The sequence below is a fragment of the Colius striatus genome, chromosome 11, assembly GCF_028858725.1.
Source record: "Colius striatus isolate bColStr4 chromosome 11, bColStr4.1.hap1, whole genome shotgun sequence".
Taxonomy (NCBI): Eukaryota; Metazoa; Chordata; class Aves; order Coliiformes; family Coliidae; genus Colius; species Colius striatus.
The window spans coordinates 17,645,621-17,663,259 of NC_084769.1; the positions used below are offsets into that span (position 1 = coordinate 17,645,621).

A 17,639-nucleotide genomic window follows, 5' to 3' on the forward strand; every position below is an offset into this window, starting at 1 on the left:
AGCGTGGAGCAGACAACAAATGATAAACACTTAAGGAAATTTCCTTCAGCCAGCTAAAGAAAGACACTCAATCACCCCACACTGAGATCAAACAGGCTCTTTCTTGTACTTCTGTTTCTGGGTCAGAGAGGCTGTAATTCACATGCTCAGTCTTTTATGCTCGAGGGTGTACTCTCACATAAAACAGTATTAGAAAGAAATTAAAGAGATAGAGCTAGACTTGTTAGTAACCAGTGACAAAATAACTGCATGTATGAAAGCATTCTAGTCTCCTGGACCCCAGACATCACTCTGGCGCAGCAGCAATGTGACCGCTGCTACTGTGCTGCAACAGCCACAGAAAGGAAAAGACTTTCTGATAATGGAAGATTAAGTTCCAGACACTGTCAAATCTTGGTAAATGGAATTGTCTGGTATGGGAATCAGAGGAAGCACATGCTAAATCACGAGAGAAAAAACACAGGGAAATTAAATCTGGAGATGACTGAACCTTTATCAGACAGGTGAAGAGAACAGAACAAAAATGAGTGCAACGACTTAAATGCTTTATACACAGAGAAACTGTAAGAAAAGTCTGAGGAAGTCAGGCAATTTGAGCAGTGCACTTCCATCCAGATTCTGCCCCCATACATTACTAACCTGCTGCCATCAGTAACCTGCTTTAATTAAGAGGGTTATTTCTCCTTACCTGAGTCTAAAGCCGCTTTGGGTTTCTCCATCTCCATAGACTCCAGGTTTTCCGGCAATTCCTGAATTTCGTCGTCTCCAAAACCAGTGTCTGGGCTGCTTGTGGGCTTATCTTCATCATGGCTCAGAGACAGAGAAGCCTCCCTTTTGCTAATCTCTAAGACAGCTGCTAGCAGCTCATCTTCGCTCATCCCATCAAAACCAGCATTAGCCAGCTCAGCTTTGTCACCCTCCATTTTACTCCTTTTGGAACCCTAGAGATGAATGGAGTCATGATTAAGGGCTTGAATAAACAGGTACATAACATCAGCTTTGCATTTCTGATGAAAGTTTTTGTTCTGTTTAACACAGGGAGTGGGAGCTTGGCTCTGTCAACATTAAACAGGCAGTTAGATGAGACTCAGCAGAGACAACCTTTGTAGCTGCATTTAAATATGAACTACAACCAGTTTTCACAGGCCCTGTCGATTAACATACATATGATAACTCTTCCTTTCCTTCAACACACGTGTTCTACCTTTAGGTGCTGACAAACCCTCCAGCCTTTGGCAAGTCAGTGCTAGGCACAAGTAGCAAAATTGCAAGTTTGTTAAACAAAGGCTGAAGCAGCAACATGAAAGCAATTGAACTCGAATCCAGGGATGTGAGAATAGGAACTGAAATCAGTCTGGTATGAAGAGCAATTAAAATCAGGGGGTTTTAGGTGCTGCAGACTTCATACAAAATTCATATAAAATCTTGGGGGGATTGGGGCAGGATTCTGCAAATCAAGTAAGAAAACAATTAACCAGGGAAAAGGGGAAATTACTCTTTCCTCAGCAGAACAGAATGACTTTAACTTGGAAAAAAGGAAAAGCACTTTAGTCTTAATTCTTCCTATTTTAGTTATCTTCCCAAACCCAATGCTCATCAACTCCTACGTCATACTGATTTGCAACTTGTACAGTCATTCCAATCAGTTTGGTATTAACTGTTAATCCAGAGGTTAATCTCTGTGTATACATATTTACACTACTTATCATATGCTTAGATTTCTCCCCCCCATTACATTAAAAATGGGGAAAACGGCTTCTATCAGAATGTACTTACCCAAGGTCTTATTCCAAACTGCATATCAGAACTTCATTAAAATGAACAAAAATACATTTCTATTGCTGCTTTTTACTTAAATACCACAAGCTGTTGATGAGCAAGACTAGATTTTTTTATAGCAAACGTTTTGTATTAAAACTGGCTTATCAAACACGATTAGCAAATGAATTAGCCAAAGACATTGCTTGTTCTAGACTTCATGCCCTCCAAGAATTAGAACTGACAGATTTAAGCTTCTCTCCTCACATCTATTCATGCATTGAGTACGGAAAGCAGAGTACCTGCCTTTGAAGCTTTCTGATTTCTCTCTCTGCACCTGTAGGCTACTAACATCAAAACTGGTTTAGCTCTTCAGCAAACCTTGGTTCCAGGCACTTTGCCAACAACTAGCACTAATACAGTGGCTGGACTTTAAAGACTTGGCAGAATCTGTGCATTATTTGAATACAGTTTTTCTATTAGAAATTATTTGCCTACATTTTAAGGAGCTTCAGCTCTAAGGCAGGCTGCTTTAAGTAAGCATTTTTTAAAACTTCTTCAAATATCACTTCATCTGCAGAAGCATTAACAGTAGGAATTGCTGTTCTGCCCACTTAAGCTGGATAATTACTATTTGCCCCTACAACACAACAGTGTATACAGCTGCTGTTCCAGCTGTCCTCCCACACAGCAGGACAGTTTTGCCAGCAGTCCCTGCAGGCGATGTACCAGTTGTACAAAGTGACTGCCAAGCCCCATCTACAACTGCTATTAGAAGCACACCAAGGGAAATGGTGCAGCCACTTCCAAGGGCTAGGTCCTTCCAAGAAAACAGTGAGAAAGACAGAGGATTTGGTTAATGATCACAGATGGCTGGTCAGGACTGTGGTTGAGGAGTGGCCAGCATGCATGGCCACAAAAAGGAGTCACTTACGTGGAATCATCACCACCACTGGCTCTTTCCCACAACAGGCTGGAAAGCCTGTAATTAATTTGCTATTCAAATTAATGGCCTTTGTTCCCATAATTTCTGCACTCAAAGGGCTTTTGTGATACAGACTATGTACACTTCTTCACAAAACTCCAGGAAGAATCATTTAGGACAGTTTGGAATAACGACATCAAAGATCCTTCTGCAGGGGGTTTTCTGCCTTCTAAAGCAATCCATTCCATCCTGAGCATAGGATACTTCTCATGTAACCTAAAAGAAACTGTGTATTCTTCTTCTATCCACCAAGAGCACAAAGAACAGCTCATGCATTTCTATCCATCTCCTTCCCTTCCTTGAAGACACAAGCCCTGCTTAGGTTTTTCTTTAAGCTAAAGGCCTAAATTCACCTGCCTGCTCTTTCTCTCCCAAGACCTCTGACCACTCATGTTGCTCTCCTCTGGCCCCTCTCCAATTAATCTGTAACTCCTTTCAGTCCAGAGCCCAAAGGTGGATACAGAACTGCAGCTAAAGCTCAGTGCTGAGGAAACAACCTGCAGGCTATGCTTCTACACACTTCTGTTTTCAGCCAGCCTGACCTGACTGACTGTCACCACTCTGAAGCCCACTGCTTTCCCAGCTCTTCCCATCCCCTATTTACAGTCCAATAGTCCTGTTAAGATTAGCACCTTTAGCCTGTTCCTACTCAACAACTACTCCTATTTTCACATAGTTTCTCAGATTTATCAAGATCGTTCTTAACTGTAGCTTTGAGCTTCATCACACTGGCAGCCCTTTCCAGCTCTAGATCTTTTAAAAATTTAACACTCATCATCTATTTTATCATTTATTAATTATGAGTGAATCAGGATCCCCCTTTGGGTTGATCTTTCTATTAGATCAGAAACTGCAGATACCTTCCTCTTTATTTACTACTATTCAGCCAACTTCATATCTGTCTTTCAATGCCATAATCAAGACCACAAATCTCTGCTGGATTAAAATAAATCCATAAACATAGTAAAAAACTTCAGAGCAGCAGACATGCAGGACACTTGCCCTAAGCACTAGGTCTGCAAGATTCTTAATAGAAGAAAGTGGTACTGCCAGATAATCCTCTAAGCTTCTTGTTTTCCCTTCTGGGTCATCACTTCTTCCCACACAACTCATCCACCTGCTAACACACTGCCCTGATAGAGGCAAAAACCTATCTTGGCAACATTAATACCAGTCACGAGGAAGACCTCAAAGGCAATTTGAACTTCACTTTGGCTTTACACCAATGAACTTGATCTCCACACACTTCTATGTGTCTACCTCCAAAGACTGATAGCTTCAGATTCTACAAGCATTTAAAATGCCAGACTTGGAAGAGGACACGGATCAGTTGTGCAAGAAGTCCTCTCAATTGAACATCTTGCTTAGCCCAACTTGTACTGGATCTAAATTAATCAAGGGATTTACTGTGTTATTTTGTTATTGACAGCCCATTATATTTCAGCCTGGGAACATTATTAGTGAAAGTTACCCAAAGGGCTGACAAAACTGATAAGCAGCTGGTATATGTAACCTGAAAACTTAAGCACAGTTGCAATGAACTCTGTCCCCAATGGCAACCCAAGACAACTGTTCAGACAGGTCAGTTACTGAAGTTCTCCCCTCCTGCACTGCAGTGCTAATTAGGAGAACAAAACCCCTATCTTAAACCAACGCTACTCACAGCCTATGCTGAGAAAAAGCACACTTCACATCTATGTATGTGAAAGTGTGTGGTTTTTTTCCCTTACCTTTTCCGGCTCTTCTTGCAGTTGCTGCTGATCCCTATTCGGCATGTTACACAACCTCTGGCTATGAGCAACAGAGCGTTTCAATGGCTCGTCATCACTGTCAGAGTCTACATAGAGTGCTGCAGAGCTCTTTGACTTGAAAGTGTATTTTCTGTAAATTAAAAACATGGTTATCAAACTTCATAGCATTGTACAAATCTGTTTTCAAGTAACCATTAAAGAGGTGTTACACCCAACTTCTCCATCGCAGGGCAGTACAACTTGAGGAACAAACTGCAATGACTGACAATGACAAGTTATTAACATAACAGGTAGGGTTTTCAGAACAGGTGTATTTCCCTAGGTTAACTGACATACCTACTTCAACCCTGCAATAACAGCTTCCAAAGTTAGAAGTTACTAATTGTGTATCTCTTGCTTCTAAGGCCAAGGATTGTGCAAGGATTTACTACCTAGCAATCCCAGACAGCACTCAAACGAGTTGAGTGCACAGTAGCACATAGAACTCATCACAAACCACTTGACTTCTAACGTTTACTGAGCTGAACACAGCATTTCCCATGTCATTGCAGGGATATAAAGAGCACAAATTTGCACAAGTTGTTCCAGTTTTCCTATTTGCTCTTTCATGAAGAGAAATTCTAGCCTCTTTAGAACAGAAGACAAGAGAGTCTGGAGAAGACGTGATTTCTGCTCAATTAGGAAATCTGGTCTTTAAGTATTCCACAATGTAAAACTACACAGTGTGATGTCATATTTTTCACTATATCAAATTCTGGCCTTTCGAAATGGCCTAGTAAAGCAATTCCCTCTCATCTTTGCAAATATATTTAAGGAACTAAGCACCTGTTCCCAAAACACACATTGGGGTTCCACAGAGTCAGAACTGAGAAAAGAGCTAGACTGCAGAATTAAGAAACCATTGTGCTTCTTATATATGAGACTTGCAGCTAACAAATGCAGGCTAGTTTAAGATATCTGTCACTGACAAACAGCTGTACAAACTAAATCTAGTTCTCATACTGATGCTCAGCCTTCTGTCTGGGGAAAAAAACAGCAACAGAAGTGAAAAATCAAAAAGAAAAAAAACCAATCACCTTTGCTTGCTTACAAGTCCCCAAAGGTTCTCAAAAGCAATGTGATCACATCAACCAGGCAAATTTTACCCTCGATAATAATTTCAGCTAGCACGTAACACCAATACAGTTCAGATGTAAAAAAAGACAGTAGCTGAAATGATTTACTACAACAGGAAAAAAATAGAAATAAAAGAAAACAAATAGGAAAAGTAGAAAGATTAAAGAAGAAGAAAAAAATTTAAATGCCTTAAAAATGATCCCATGAAACCCTAGGCCATGGGCATTTCGGAGCTACAACTCACCTACAAGGTGTGGAAGTGCTTATGGTACAGGAATTCACCATTTGGGAGGCTTTCAATGGACGGGAACTATTAAAAAAGCAAAGTATTTATTGCAGCAGTTACAGTTTTTCAAACCCAAGTGTTTACCTGTCTGCTATGCACGCAAATCCAGGACCAAAGAAACAAGCAGAATACCATTACGTGCTTGTTAACTGCTTAGATTTAAGAGTAGTAACTCCAGCATGCTATAAATATACAACAGTTGTTCAAAACCAATATATAATCCTTTAAACTTGATTCCCTTCTTAGCGATGCACCCTTAGGGACAAGCTCCCAAATTAAAGGCTTTGAGGCTCCCATGTCAAGGCAACTCATTCCTTTGTTTTTTATCCTCGCCAACACTCAAGTTCCTGCTCCCAAACCACAGTCTGCTGCTGCTGTCTGGATTAGCTGGTTTTCTGGCATGCCCCACATCTCCGTTTCTCCTCCCTTACCTAGATTCTCCTAAACAAACTTCCTGCTCCATTTATTCCTTTTACAGGCTCCTCCAAGCCCATCGCTATCGCTACACACTAATACATCAGAAGGTTGCCAATGCAGACATATTTTCTAATCTTCCCCCTCAAACCAGGGCTGCTTCTCTCCAGCCTTTGCACTCTCTGGTCAATCAGAATCGCTTCAATGACTGGAAAAAAAAGCCACTGGAAAGCTACTTCCAATCTATTTTCAAGTACATGTGCTCTGGTTAGCCTATGATTCTATGATGTGTTTGAGATTTCTGTTGTTAAAGCAAAGTCTTGGGACACAATAAGTCTCAAAATGTAAACGTCAAACACCACCAAACGTTCAGCACAAGATTGTGTGTCTCACTGCTGAAGGGATCCACCAGCTGTGTCTTAACTAACTGCTACTACTGTGCTTATGTCACCAGTAGGGATCACAAGAGACCTGAGGGTTTCTTGTTCCTTTTTCTGTCACAGACTTATGTGACAACTGTCACATTTAATCTCTGTGTCTCACCACAAGCAGCTGTGAAGAAATAACTGCCAGAGGGAAAAGGAGAAAGCATTTTCAGCACAAAGTGCTCAGATACTACAGCAGCATAGGAAAGAAAATGAAAAATAAATGATAGCACAGGAGGTGCAAGTGGAAACAAGCAGAAAAAGGTAGGACATTAGGTCTCCCAAGCAGAGCTACGTGTGCTGTGAAGGGAAAGGTAATCTAGATTACATTTATTATGTGCCAATTGCCTGCCCTGTGGTGGAGGGGGTGTGTGTGTGTGTGTGTGTGCTTCAGGTGGCAGGAGCTGCACACTCACATTGCGGGATGGACGTTCCAGCCCAGGGTGAGCGGCAGGCGGGTGCTCTCCATACAGTGCGAGAGCAGCGTCAGGTACCTGGGGATAACCACCTGCTGCCCCACTTTGTGATTGAGAGACAAGGCGACGTTGAAGCTGTATCGTTTCAGATGAAGAATCAGGACCCTGAGAGAGATGAGAGCACAGCAAATGTTAATTTCAAGTAGAAGTCAAAGAAAATGTATTCAAAGTCCAAGCAGCCCTGTTTACAATATGCATTCACCTGACTCTCAGCCATATTACTACTGCAAGGTGGTAGGGAGATGCTGTCCACTTCTTACTGGGCGAGAAACAGGTAAATACTCTCATGTCCATCACAACCCTGTGCCAGGAGCAAAGTGCAAACTCTACTGAATCAAGAAGCTTCCTGCTTTGATCTGCACCACAGAATGATACAATAGTAGAGGTTGGAAGGAATCTCTAGAGATCATCCAATCCAACCCTTTGCTAAAACAGCTTCAACCTTCATCAGGTCACACAGGAATGTGTCCAGGGGGATTTGGAACCCTCCAGAGAAGAAGACTCCACACCCTCCCTGGGCAGCCTGTGCCAGAGCTCCCTCAGCTCAACAGGAAAGAAGTTTTCCCCTATGTTTAAGTGGAACTTTTTGTTCTAGCTTATGTCCAGTACCACTTGTCTTGTCACTGGACACTACAGAAAAAAGTGGCATCCCATCCTCCTGGCAAACATCTTTTAAGTCTCCTCTTAGTCTTGTCTTTTCTAGGCTAAACAGCCTCAGATCCTGCAGCCTTTCCTCATAAGGAAGATGCTCCAGTCCCTTGATCATCTTGGTAACCCTCCACTGGACTCTCTCCAGAAGTTTTCTGGCCCTGTTGAGCTGGGGATCCCAGCACTGGACACAGGACTCCAGATGAGGCCTCACCAGGGCAGAGGAGAGGGGGAGCAGAACCTCCCTCGACCTGCTGGCCACACTCTACTTGATGCATCCCAGAACGCCATTGGCCTTCTTGGCCACGAGGGCACATTGCTGGCTCGTGGTTAGTTTATTATCAACAGGAACTCCCAGGTCTCTCTCCACAGAGTTGCTCTCCAGCAGCTCAATCCCCAGGCTGTACTGGTGCATGGGTGTTGACTTCACCTTGCAACTTCAGTCAAGCAGAAGCAAGCAGCTCTTAACAAACTCATTATTTCTATTGTGCAATGAGGGGTGGGAAACACACAAAATGTTATCATTATAGATCAAAATGCAGCACATTACTCCCAGATATTCAAGACTGTGATGGAGTGATCGCACAGATGCCCAAAACCAAGGAGGAACTGTGCCCAGTGTAAGATGTGAACTTGTTTTCTCTGTCCTGACACTTTCTCTTTGAAAGAGCTTTTGATCGTAATGGTATAAAGGGTCTGAAAAGGTCTCCTTACTCAGAAACTTCTCCCTTATGCTGCACTTGATACAGCTGCATGATCTAAATAGCACCATCCCTTGTGTTGTGCTAATAGTAAAAAAATGGGGTTTTGCAGTCCTAGCACAAATACACTATTTAACTAAAACACAAGGTAACAACTAAGCTACTGGCTTCAGCATGACTACACCCAGGACAGAGACATAGGCCAGATAAGTCATTCAACAGACTTTTAGCTTTACTTCTCATGAGAAAATGATCCCTACTTTCAAGCACTTCCACTCTAAACAATGAGCTAAACCTAACCATAAGGTCAGAAACTATTGAACACACCATTAACCCTCAAAGCATCTGCCTTCTTCCACAAAGTGCCACTTTTTCTCTCACTGAGGGAAAAAACAGGTATCAGCAAGGGATGAATTAATTGATCCAAGCAAAACACTCTATATATATATATGCTGGCACTAATGCCTCCAACTCAGTCCTGCCCATCAGGTCATCTGAGCATAAAATATTAAACTTCCAGAATAAGTTTATTGTTTCTGCTTCCCCCATGTCCCAGAAACTCCAAGAAATGGAGAAGGGGAAAACTCAGTCCTCCTTGTGTAGAGACAGGGAGGAAGAAAGAAGAGTTGTAGAGGGTGCCCAAGAGAGGTTCTTTAGAGAGAGACTGAAGGACAGCATGAAGACTAGTGTCTGCATGTGCATCTTTCTCACATGCTGACCACTACATGTTGTCCTACCCATACTCCTAGCTTTAGTCATTGTAAGACTTTTGCTTGCACTTTCGTAGCATGTGCATCCAGGAAAGAGAGGAAGAGATACCAACATTTACCTGGGAAGCCTGTTAAACTTGTGTGTAACAACAGCAGACTTTCCATTGCACTTCTCACAGGAATACTCAATCTCCTCTGCCTAAGAGAATAGAAAAATGTGAAAAGTGAAACAAAAGACACATCAAACAGATCTCAACAGAAAGCACATGGCTTCTGGCTGCCACAGAAACTCTTCATAACAGTAAATACACTTAAAATTATCATCTCCCTCCACATGATCTAACATCAGGGCATCTGATAAAAGGACAGGTAGCAGAGCTTACAATTTGACATCTTCATGAATATAGGTGGAATTCTTTCTGCAAGTCTTTTGTAGATCAGTGAATTTGCCACAGTTGAGACAAATTAGCTTTTAAAGAGAGAGAAGAATCTTGCAAGGTTTAGAGTTTTCCTCCCGTACACATGTTTAGGGGTTTTTTTGGGTTTTGGTTGGTTTTTTTTTCCCTAATAACCTTTGGTGCAAGATAATTTGCACAAAGTTTTCTTTCCTGTTCATCAATTTCATTCCTGTAAAGCTATCCTCATCTAAACTTGTCAGGGATATGCTGCACCAGAGTACAGTTTTGAACAGACAGCAAAAGGGAAGCAAGGCTGTGCTAAAATTACGTGACTTAGCCACCAAATGTTTCTAAAGGGCCTTTTTAAAAGTGAAATCAGATGACATCACTCAAATTTGATGAATTTTTAAAAATCAGACGACCTCCACCAGCTTTTAGAAGAACAAGCACATCAATTATTCTATCTGCTGAAAACACTATCCGTAAATGGGCAAAAAAACCCCACAAATCTGTCTCAAGATAAAACAAAATGCAACACTAATTCACAGACGTAAGGTTCGCTTTTGGCTTTCAGAAACCTCACCTTGAAGCTCTACTTACAGTATGAGCCTCCACCTATTACAACTGTTATAAAAATTACACTTGGATGACCTTTTTCCTCCATGCGAATTTAGGCCAGTACATTAGCTATTGAAGCATCCTAGCTCAGGTGAGGAAGCAGCAATTCCCCAGTGATTATTTCAATCTGACAGTCCCTCTTCCCTCCTCTCTGTTTATGTCACTATTTTTCCACTATAAATTGGGGAAGTTTACCTATTTCACAGCAGTACTGTAAGGATCAGTTAATTTCTGCACACCATTTTACTAAAAAAACTGCTCTGTACTGTTTGTGTATAAACCTCAAAAGCATTCACAGTTCATTATTTCACATGCCTGCAATCGCTGTCACAGAAACTACTAACCAGCTATACAATCAGAATTTCCACACCTACATAACCTACTTGTACTTCACAGGGAATAGAAAACCCTCCCCAAAACTATGTACCCGAAAAAAGAGGTCAAGGGAATCCTGGATCGATCGGGAAGGAAGCAATTTCTTTCTTCGAGGAAGGTCGATGGAGAGGTCATTAAACTGTTCTCTCTTAGTGACTGTTTCACCACACCTAAAAAAGCAACATGCTTATGTAAGTACTGAAGAAATATACTCAAAACAAATGATAACTGAAATATTTTAGGCTGAAGTAATTTCCAAGTAAATATATGCCTCTTGGTCAATCTATTTTTACTCATCAAAATTAAACTCTTTGATGCTTATGACAAAGTGGAATTTTCAGGTTTCATTTTGATGCTTTAGAAGTTGAAACAAACATTTGGGTAAGGGTGAGAATAAAAAGACCCACAGATTGCTTTGGAGAGGCAAGTGATGGGGTGTACAGGAAATCAAAGTGTCTGCTATGTAGCTGAACATGTCTTCTTCAGTCAGCATTCTCAGGAGAAAAGAAATGAATCCAGCTCAGAAGAAGGGAAAGTCTAAAAATACTTTCAAACTACTTTTAGAAACAAAATAGTAGAGTCCATCTAAAAAAAAATCCATACAACTCTCAATTTTCTTATGCTTCTCTGGGGAGAAAGACTCCTAAGTCATACAGTCAACAGTAGTCAAAGACTGCTACTCCTAATAGTCAACAGTACGTTTTGTCTTCAATAATTACCTGCATGCCATTTGCTTTTAACTATTTTAGAGAACTAATGCAGTACACACAAAGCAATCTCCCTAAATATACGTGGAATGCAAGCATCTCATCTGGGAATCTGCTGCATAGGTGACACAAAATCAATAAACCAGTATGTCTGGGCGTATCTTTTCCCATAGTCATAGTTTAATCCCAGATAAGCACCACACGGCTGCTCACTCACTCCTGCCCCCTGCCCTGGTGGAATGGGGAAAAGAATCGTGGGTTAAGGTAAGACCAGTTTAATAAGTGGGGAGGGAGGAGGGGGGGAAGGCAGAGAAAATGATGAAAAGGAAGATAATAAACTTAAGAGAAATAAAACCCAAGACAAGTGATGCCCAATGCAATTGCTCACTACCCACTGACCAATGCCCCAGCAGCAATCCGCCCCTCCCCACCAACCTCCCCCGGTCCCTATGCTCGATATGACATCCTACAGTATGCAACAGCCCTCTGACTAGTTCAGGTCAGCTATCCTGGCCATGCTCCCTCCCAGCTTCCTGTGCACCTCCACACGGGCAGAAAATTGGAACCTGAAAAGTTCTTCATTTCAAATAAGCATTACTTGGCAACAACTAGAACATCAGTGTGTTATCAACAGTGACCTCAGGCTAAACCCCAAATGTGGACCTGTATCAACTACTAGGGAGAATTTAATTCCAGACAAAACCAGCATAAACTGGGTTACAAAAAGCAAAGCACAGAGGCTACCCACTGCATATGGAGTAAAGAACTAGAGGGTATGAGAATTGTTTAAAGAAGGTCTGTAGCAACAGAGAGCATGGTGTGGGGTTTACAGCACTTCCAGAGCACAGAATATTTTCAAAACATCTAGGTTTGGAAAAAACTATAGTTCTTAGTTCTAGCCTGCAGATGAAATCACATGAGACAGAAACACTTCCCAATCTTTTAAGGTTAGCATGAGAAAACCTCTGGGGCATACTTACAATTTGCAAATGATAGAATGCTGAACCTCAAACTCTAAGTTACTGATAACCGGACACGTATAAACTTTGGTGGCTGAGAGGTCATCAGCAGCCCGTCCAGGTGAGTTATCCTCATTAGGGACTGGCTCACTCTTCCAAGTTTTGTTTAACTTTTCCATGTCTTCCTTCAGCTGATCCAGACACTGGCTCAAGAACTCATGTGCATCCTAGAAACAGGGTAAACTTGTCACGGTGATTTTATACAACTTCATTCAGTATTTGTCTCTCAAAGACACACAGACTGGGGAAATTACGGTCCAGCTGTTTGCAGTCAGCAATATTAAGGCCCTTCTGCTCCAACAAACAGCTGTCAATCATTGTCAATCAAAAGCTCAGGTCACTGGCAAACAGAATTAAAGCTTGAAAGGAGTTCAATGCATTCCAAACACTAAACAAATGACGCTCTTCTTTTTTTCTAGACAATATGGTACTTACATTCTGCATGTACCCAGAAAATCTCTCTGCAGTAGCTGAAATGGCACTCTTCACCTTCTTGAGCAGCTCTTTCTTAACCTCGGGGCTGCAAACATCCTTTTTAGCAAGCAGATGGGCAAAACGTCTGCAGAATTCAATGGAATGAAACACTGATTGGCTTTCCAGGACTTCAGAGAAACAAAACAGAACTCAAGACACCTCATTTTAAGTCTCTAAAAGCTTTTCTCCAGTGATAAATGGTTTAAGGGTTCTGTACAAAAATATCTCATGTATAATTAACCTTTTCCATTTCAAGTATTTTGAAATCTCATTTGAGGCCATCATCAGAAAAGGACCCAAATGAATAAAAAAATTCCACAACCTTTTCAGGTAAAGAGCATCATAAAGTTCTATAAACTTACTTCTGCTATATGTTTTACAACTAGAAGAAAACCTCCCTCAAAAAAAATCAAACCACAATGCTTTTTGAAAACATTCGTACTGACAGGAGATGCAAAAATCACATGGCACCCAAATAAGCAACATAAAATCATGACATTCAATTGGCAACGTCAGACTGGTTCCTGTCTCATTTATGTTTTTAAATTTCCACTCAGTTTCAATCCTTACTACTTTTGGCAGTAGAACACTACAATAGAGTAGAAAAAACAGCTGTAACAAACAGAGCCAGGAGGAGTTCCTTGCTTCAAGCTAGGTACACAGTGTTACTGGTAACATTGTTAACAAACTGTTGAAACTGGCTTTTCCCCATGCTTCTTGGTTATCCTCATTCATATATTTTACAACTGGCTTTACAGGAAATACATCCCAAATATATTCCAAGCACAACAGTTTGTGTCACGGTAAATACATGGGAAGGTGACAGGGAGATGAAAAAGACCTGTGCAATCCTCTCCAACAACTTGGTATACTTGGTCACCGAAAGAATCTGATCAGCTTATCACAGCTCAAGTTTCTGCTACTCTGCTGAGCTATAGCAACAGCCTGAGCTCTCCTGACTCTCTACAGTCACTCAGCGAAGCATGTTAGGAAACATACCTTTTCCACCACAGAGCAGCTGACAGGCAATGGCTTTTCAACCAGAAAAACACTCACTGTGTTATATCAAGTGCCAATACTCAAACTGACAGAAGCCACAAGTAGATGTTACTATCAACTCTGACCCATTGTAGTTTTGCATGGGATCACACACTGCCCTCTCTCAAAGGCGCTATGGCACAAGTTCTACCCACAGTTTACCACTACGTACATATGGGGCACGAGCTTCAGAGGTCCTTCTAGAAAAACTGGGGAAAGGACACTTGAAAAGGCACGTGGAACAACCTCTGATCCCGAGTACCATAGGAAAAGTTCAAGAAGACATAACAAAAATAGAAATGATCCCAAAAGATATAAAACAGTATGAAATGAAAGCAGAAATGGTTCTGACAATCTTGAATCTTTAGTGAGAAAGAAAGGAGGTACAAAAGAATATATATAATAAAAATCCCAAATGACAGAGTGCAAACAACACTTTGTCTTTCCATCAGACTTACAATGGAATCTGAATGGCACAGGAAATCAAAATTTCAAAGAGAAAAGATTTACATATCACAGAAACCTTTGGAGTTTGTTGGCATGGAGTTTGATTGAACTGAGAGTTCAGCTGAATTTTGAAAAAGATGAAGTATGCAGAACTTGAACAGCTATCAGGCAAAGGCTATTTTCCTCATACACCAGGTGAAATCACTGACCATCTAAAATCTTAGCTGGTAATACTTTAAAAACAAATCATTCTGCATCTATTTATTTTGCAATTTCTTCCAGTCTCTCCTGAAGTATTTCTCTACCACTAGAAATACAGATGATCTAGAAGACTGCCTGAATCTTAGCATTGCAATTTTTATGAGCTTGCTTCCTATTTTGGAAGTAAGACTCCAAAATACAGAGAGCTGCAGGATTTATTGTATTCTTTACACATGCAAATTACCCACTAAAAAGTTGCTTCAGTATTACAAAACTAGTTTCTCAGTAATGAAAAACATCCTTCTCAGAAAGTGAATTTTACCTGATAAGTGCATTGAGTGGAATTTTTTTCCAGGGGATACCCTGCTTGAGCAAATCATTAGCAAAAGACTGAATTGAAAACAAGGACTGTAGAATGGCATTCATATAGCAGGTGTTTCCCAAGTTTGAAAATCTGAAAAAAAAGGAGATTGAACATGGCATATTTGCAATTGTATCAACGTGCCAGGGTTAAACATGGCACTGCTCAGGTGTAGGACGTTCACCCCAGCCACTCCCCACAGACTTTCTTATTGGAGCTGTCCTCCTGCCCTTCAGACTAAACTGAAAGCTCATGGGAGGGGGCATTTCTCAGGAAAGTACCCATGAGTTTCTACAATCAAAATTATAAAAGCTGTGTGTATATGCACAAGATATAAAAATGAATCATGAAAGGGTATGAGAGGAACAGGAATTACCTGACGTTATTAGATCGTTTAAACTCTCAGGAAGTGAATTTAAGAACGTGTGTTTTCCAACTAGGAAAAGCGTTCCCCGTCTCAGCATTCATTAGTTTCAGGAGGTTTTTCCCACTCCATAGTTATAATAAGAATGTTACAATGTATGTTCTGATGATCAATGTGTGCATGCTACATAAACAAAATGAAATTTACCCTTGTAGTTGTTGTTGAGGATGAGTGGAAAGGGGCACTCGGGGTTTGTTCCACCCTGTGTAATCTTGATTAGATCTCATTTTTTTAACGGAAAGAGGGGCAGGCTGAGAAAGAAATCCCAGGCTTCTTTTGGCTGAAGGGGTCTGGCTGGATACACTAGACCTAAAAACATAAAAGGATAAGAAGTGTAAGATTTCTATCGCTCCTCCTTAAACAGCTACAGTCCATGACACTGGAACTTTATCACTAGGGAAGATAACAACTGGTAAAGCCACACAAGATAACTGGCACGCATCACAATTCCCAGGAGGTGTGAGAGAGAGAATTTGTTTTCAGTGTCCTGAAATACTTTGGTAAAATTTCCTTACATCCACAGGTGTGCATGCCGTGTAACCAAGTCTTTTGTCTTCAAGGTATTTAACAAACCCCCACACTGTGGAGGAAGAAAAGTCATCTAGCATGAGATCACCACTCCTAGGATATGCTTAAAATTCACGTCTGGGACAGAGTCTTCATTTTCAGCCTCTCGTTCTTGTAACCTGATCACCTGATCACCTCAGTCCCTCAAGTGTGAAGCATGGACAATGCTGCTTTTCTTCCTTGATCTTGTTTCTTATCTATCTAGAGCAGACACTGACAGTTTGATTGTACAGCATCTAACACAGAAGAATCCCAACCTCAGCAGGATTTGGGATTACTAAAATACAGAGCTTCCCGTCATTTATCTACTTCGGAAAAATGAATCAAGGACTTAGTGTTCCAGAGTTTACACAGAAGTTGAACCATCTAGACTTCAGGTATCATCTGGAGCAGTCATTCACAATTACTCTAATAAACTTGAGTGATTGTACAAAGTACCTCTGCTGCAACAAGTAACTGGAGTTTGTAGATGTAACTAGAGCAACTGTAGTCACGCTGAATGTCTAGATTGTACTCCCGAGACACATTTTATGCACATAAGCTATACACCATGTGATAAATACACAGGAAACTGAAGATCCTAGTTCCTGGGAAAGAACTGTCATTTACAGTTCATGGTGGTGAATCAGTCCTACCTGTCCAAGGTGGAACTGCCAGTGGAGTACTCTTTTGTTGAGGATCGACTACCATAAAAGGAGGATGACTGCAGTGGTAAAATACCTTGAAAAACAGAAAAGAAAGGCAGGTCATTTTGTTCCAAGTATCTCAGCTATTTTACATAACACACAACTCATTTCAAAGCATTTTAGTCTAAAGGTTTAGAATCCTCAAATACCATTTTCCAGAATTGTTTGGAAAAGTACCAAACCACACAGAAGTAGCAATGTGAACATTAATCGTACATAAGCAAAGACATGCTGGAGTTTTAATTGAATTTAATACCATAATCTCCCAATAGATCCAAATTGCAACACAAAACATTAAAAAGTCATTGAACAGTCTTAACTATCTGAAAGATAATAAATATCCACCTTAAGTACACAAGATACATATAAGAGAAAACTCACTGATGATTTCCAATACAGTGCTCTCAAGCTTCAATGTAAATATGCAGAAGTGAAAGTGAAAACAGTTTCTCTTCCCGCTCCAAATCCCACAGTAAATCACAACATGCTTGGAGCAAAATATGATTGTTTCATTGTTCTGATATCACTGTGTCAGATCCTGACAGTCTAATGCCTCAGATGGTGCCACATTAAAAAAAAACGCTCTCTAGAGTCAAAACCCCAGCTATTACAGTGAATCACAGCGTAATTTAGTTGGGATAATGAATTAACATTTGCTTCTATCCTTGCCTGAAGTGGTTTGAGCCGTGCTGCTTTCTAAAACAGATATACGAAGGAAGTTCACAATGCTATTATCTGAACACACAGCTTCTTATTTTGACTCTAACAAGTAAACTAGATTTTCATTCAGAGATAAACATTCACCTTACTGGCTTCTCCAGCAACATGTTTGTGCCATCAGAGCTGCACTAACAAAAGAAGGCATTCAGCAACATTCCCCATACAAACAAAGTCTTGAATGTATTTCCCCTTATAGTGAAAGAGGTGCAGAATTTATTAGTAAAACTGAAGAACTTTGCTGCTCACTAACATCTGTACATGCTGTCAACATTTCTATATTGTCTATAAAACCCTGTCACACGTCAGTATCCGACAGAACTTTAGTACAAACAAA

The 17,639-nt window shown here is 40.8% G+C and overlaps 1 protein-coding gene across 3 annotated transcripts in view; it reads right to left on the bottom strand.

Annotated features, from left to right (window-relative positions):
- USP37 (ubiquitin specific peptidase 37) overlaps positions 1-17,639 on the bottom strand; it is a 36,767-nt gene that overhangs the window by 11,605 nt on the left and 7,523 nt on the right. For 2 of the 3 annotated variants that reach the window (XR_009819459.1, XM_062004983.1), the window contains exons 8-18: positions 16,535-16,619; positions 15,480-15,641; positions 14,870-15,001; positions 12,823-12,946; positions 12,349-12,554; positions 10,714-10,831; positions 9,390-9,469; positions 7,152-7,316; positions 5,855-5,920; positions 4,474-4,624; positions 689-941 (exon numbers count right to left, since the gene is read on the bottom strand). Coding sequence is in view for 2 of the 3 variants with exons in the window: in XM_062004983.1 (XP_061860967.1) it covers positions 689-941; positions 4,474-4,624; positions 5,855-5,920; positions 7,152-7,316; positions 9,390-9,469; positions 10,714-10,831; positions 12,349-12,554; positions 12,823-12,946; positions 14,870-15,001; positions 15,480-15,641; positions 16,535-16,619 (1,542 nt within the window). In the remaining variant the exon portion in view is untranslated. The remainder of the gene's footprint in view (positions 1-688; positions 942-4,473; positions 4,625-5,854; positions 5,921-7,151; positions 7,317-9,389; positions 9,470-10,713; positions 10,832-12,348; positions 12,555-12,822; positions 12,947-14,869; positions 15,002-15,479; positions 15,642-16,534; positions 16,620-17,639) is intronic. The other variant, XM_062004984.1, reaches the window with a different exon arrangement.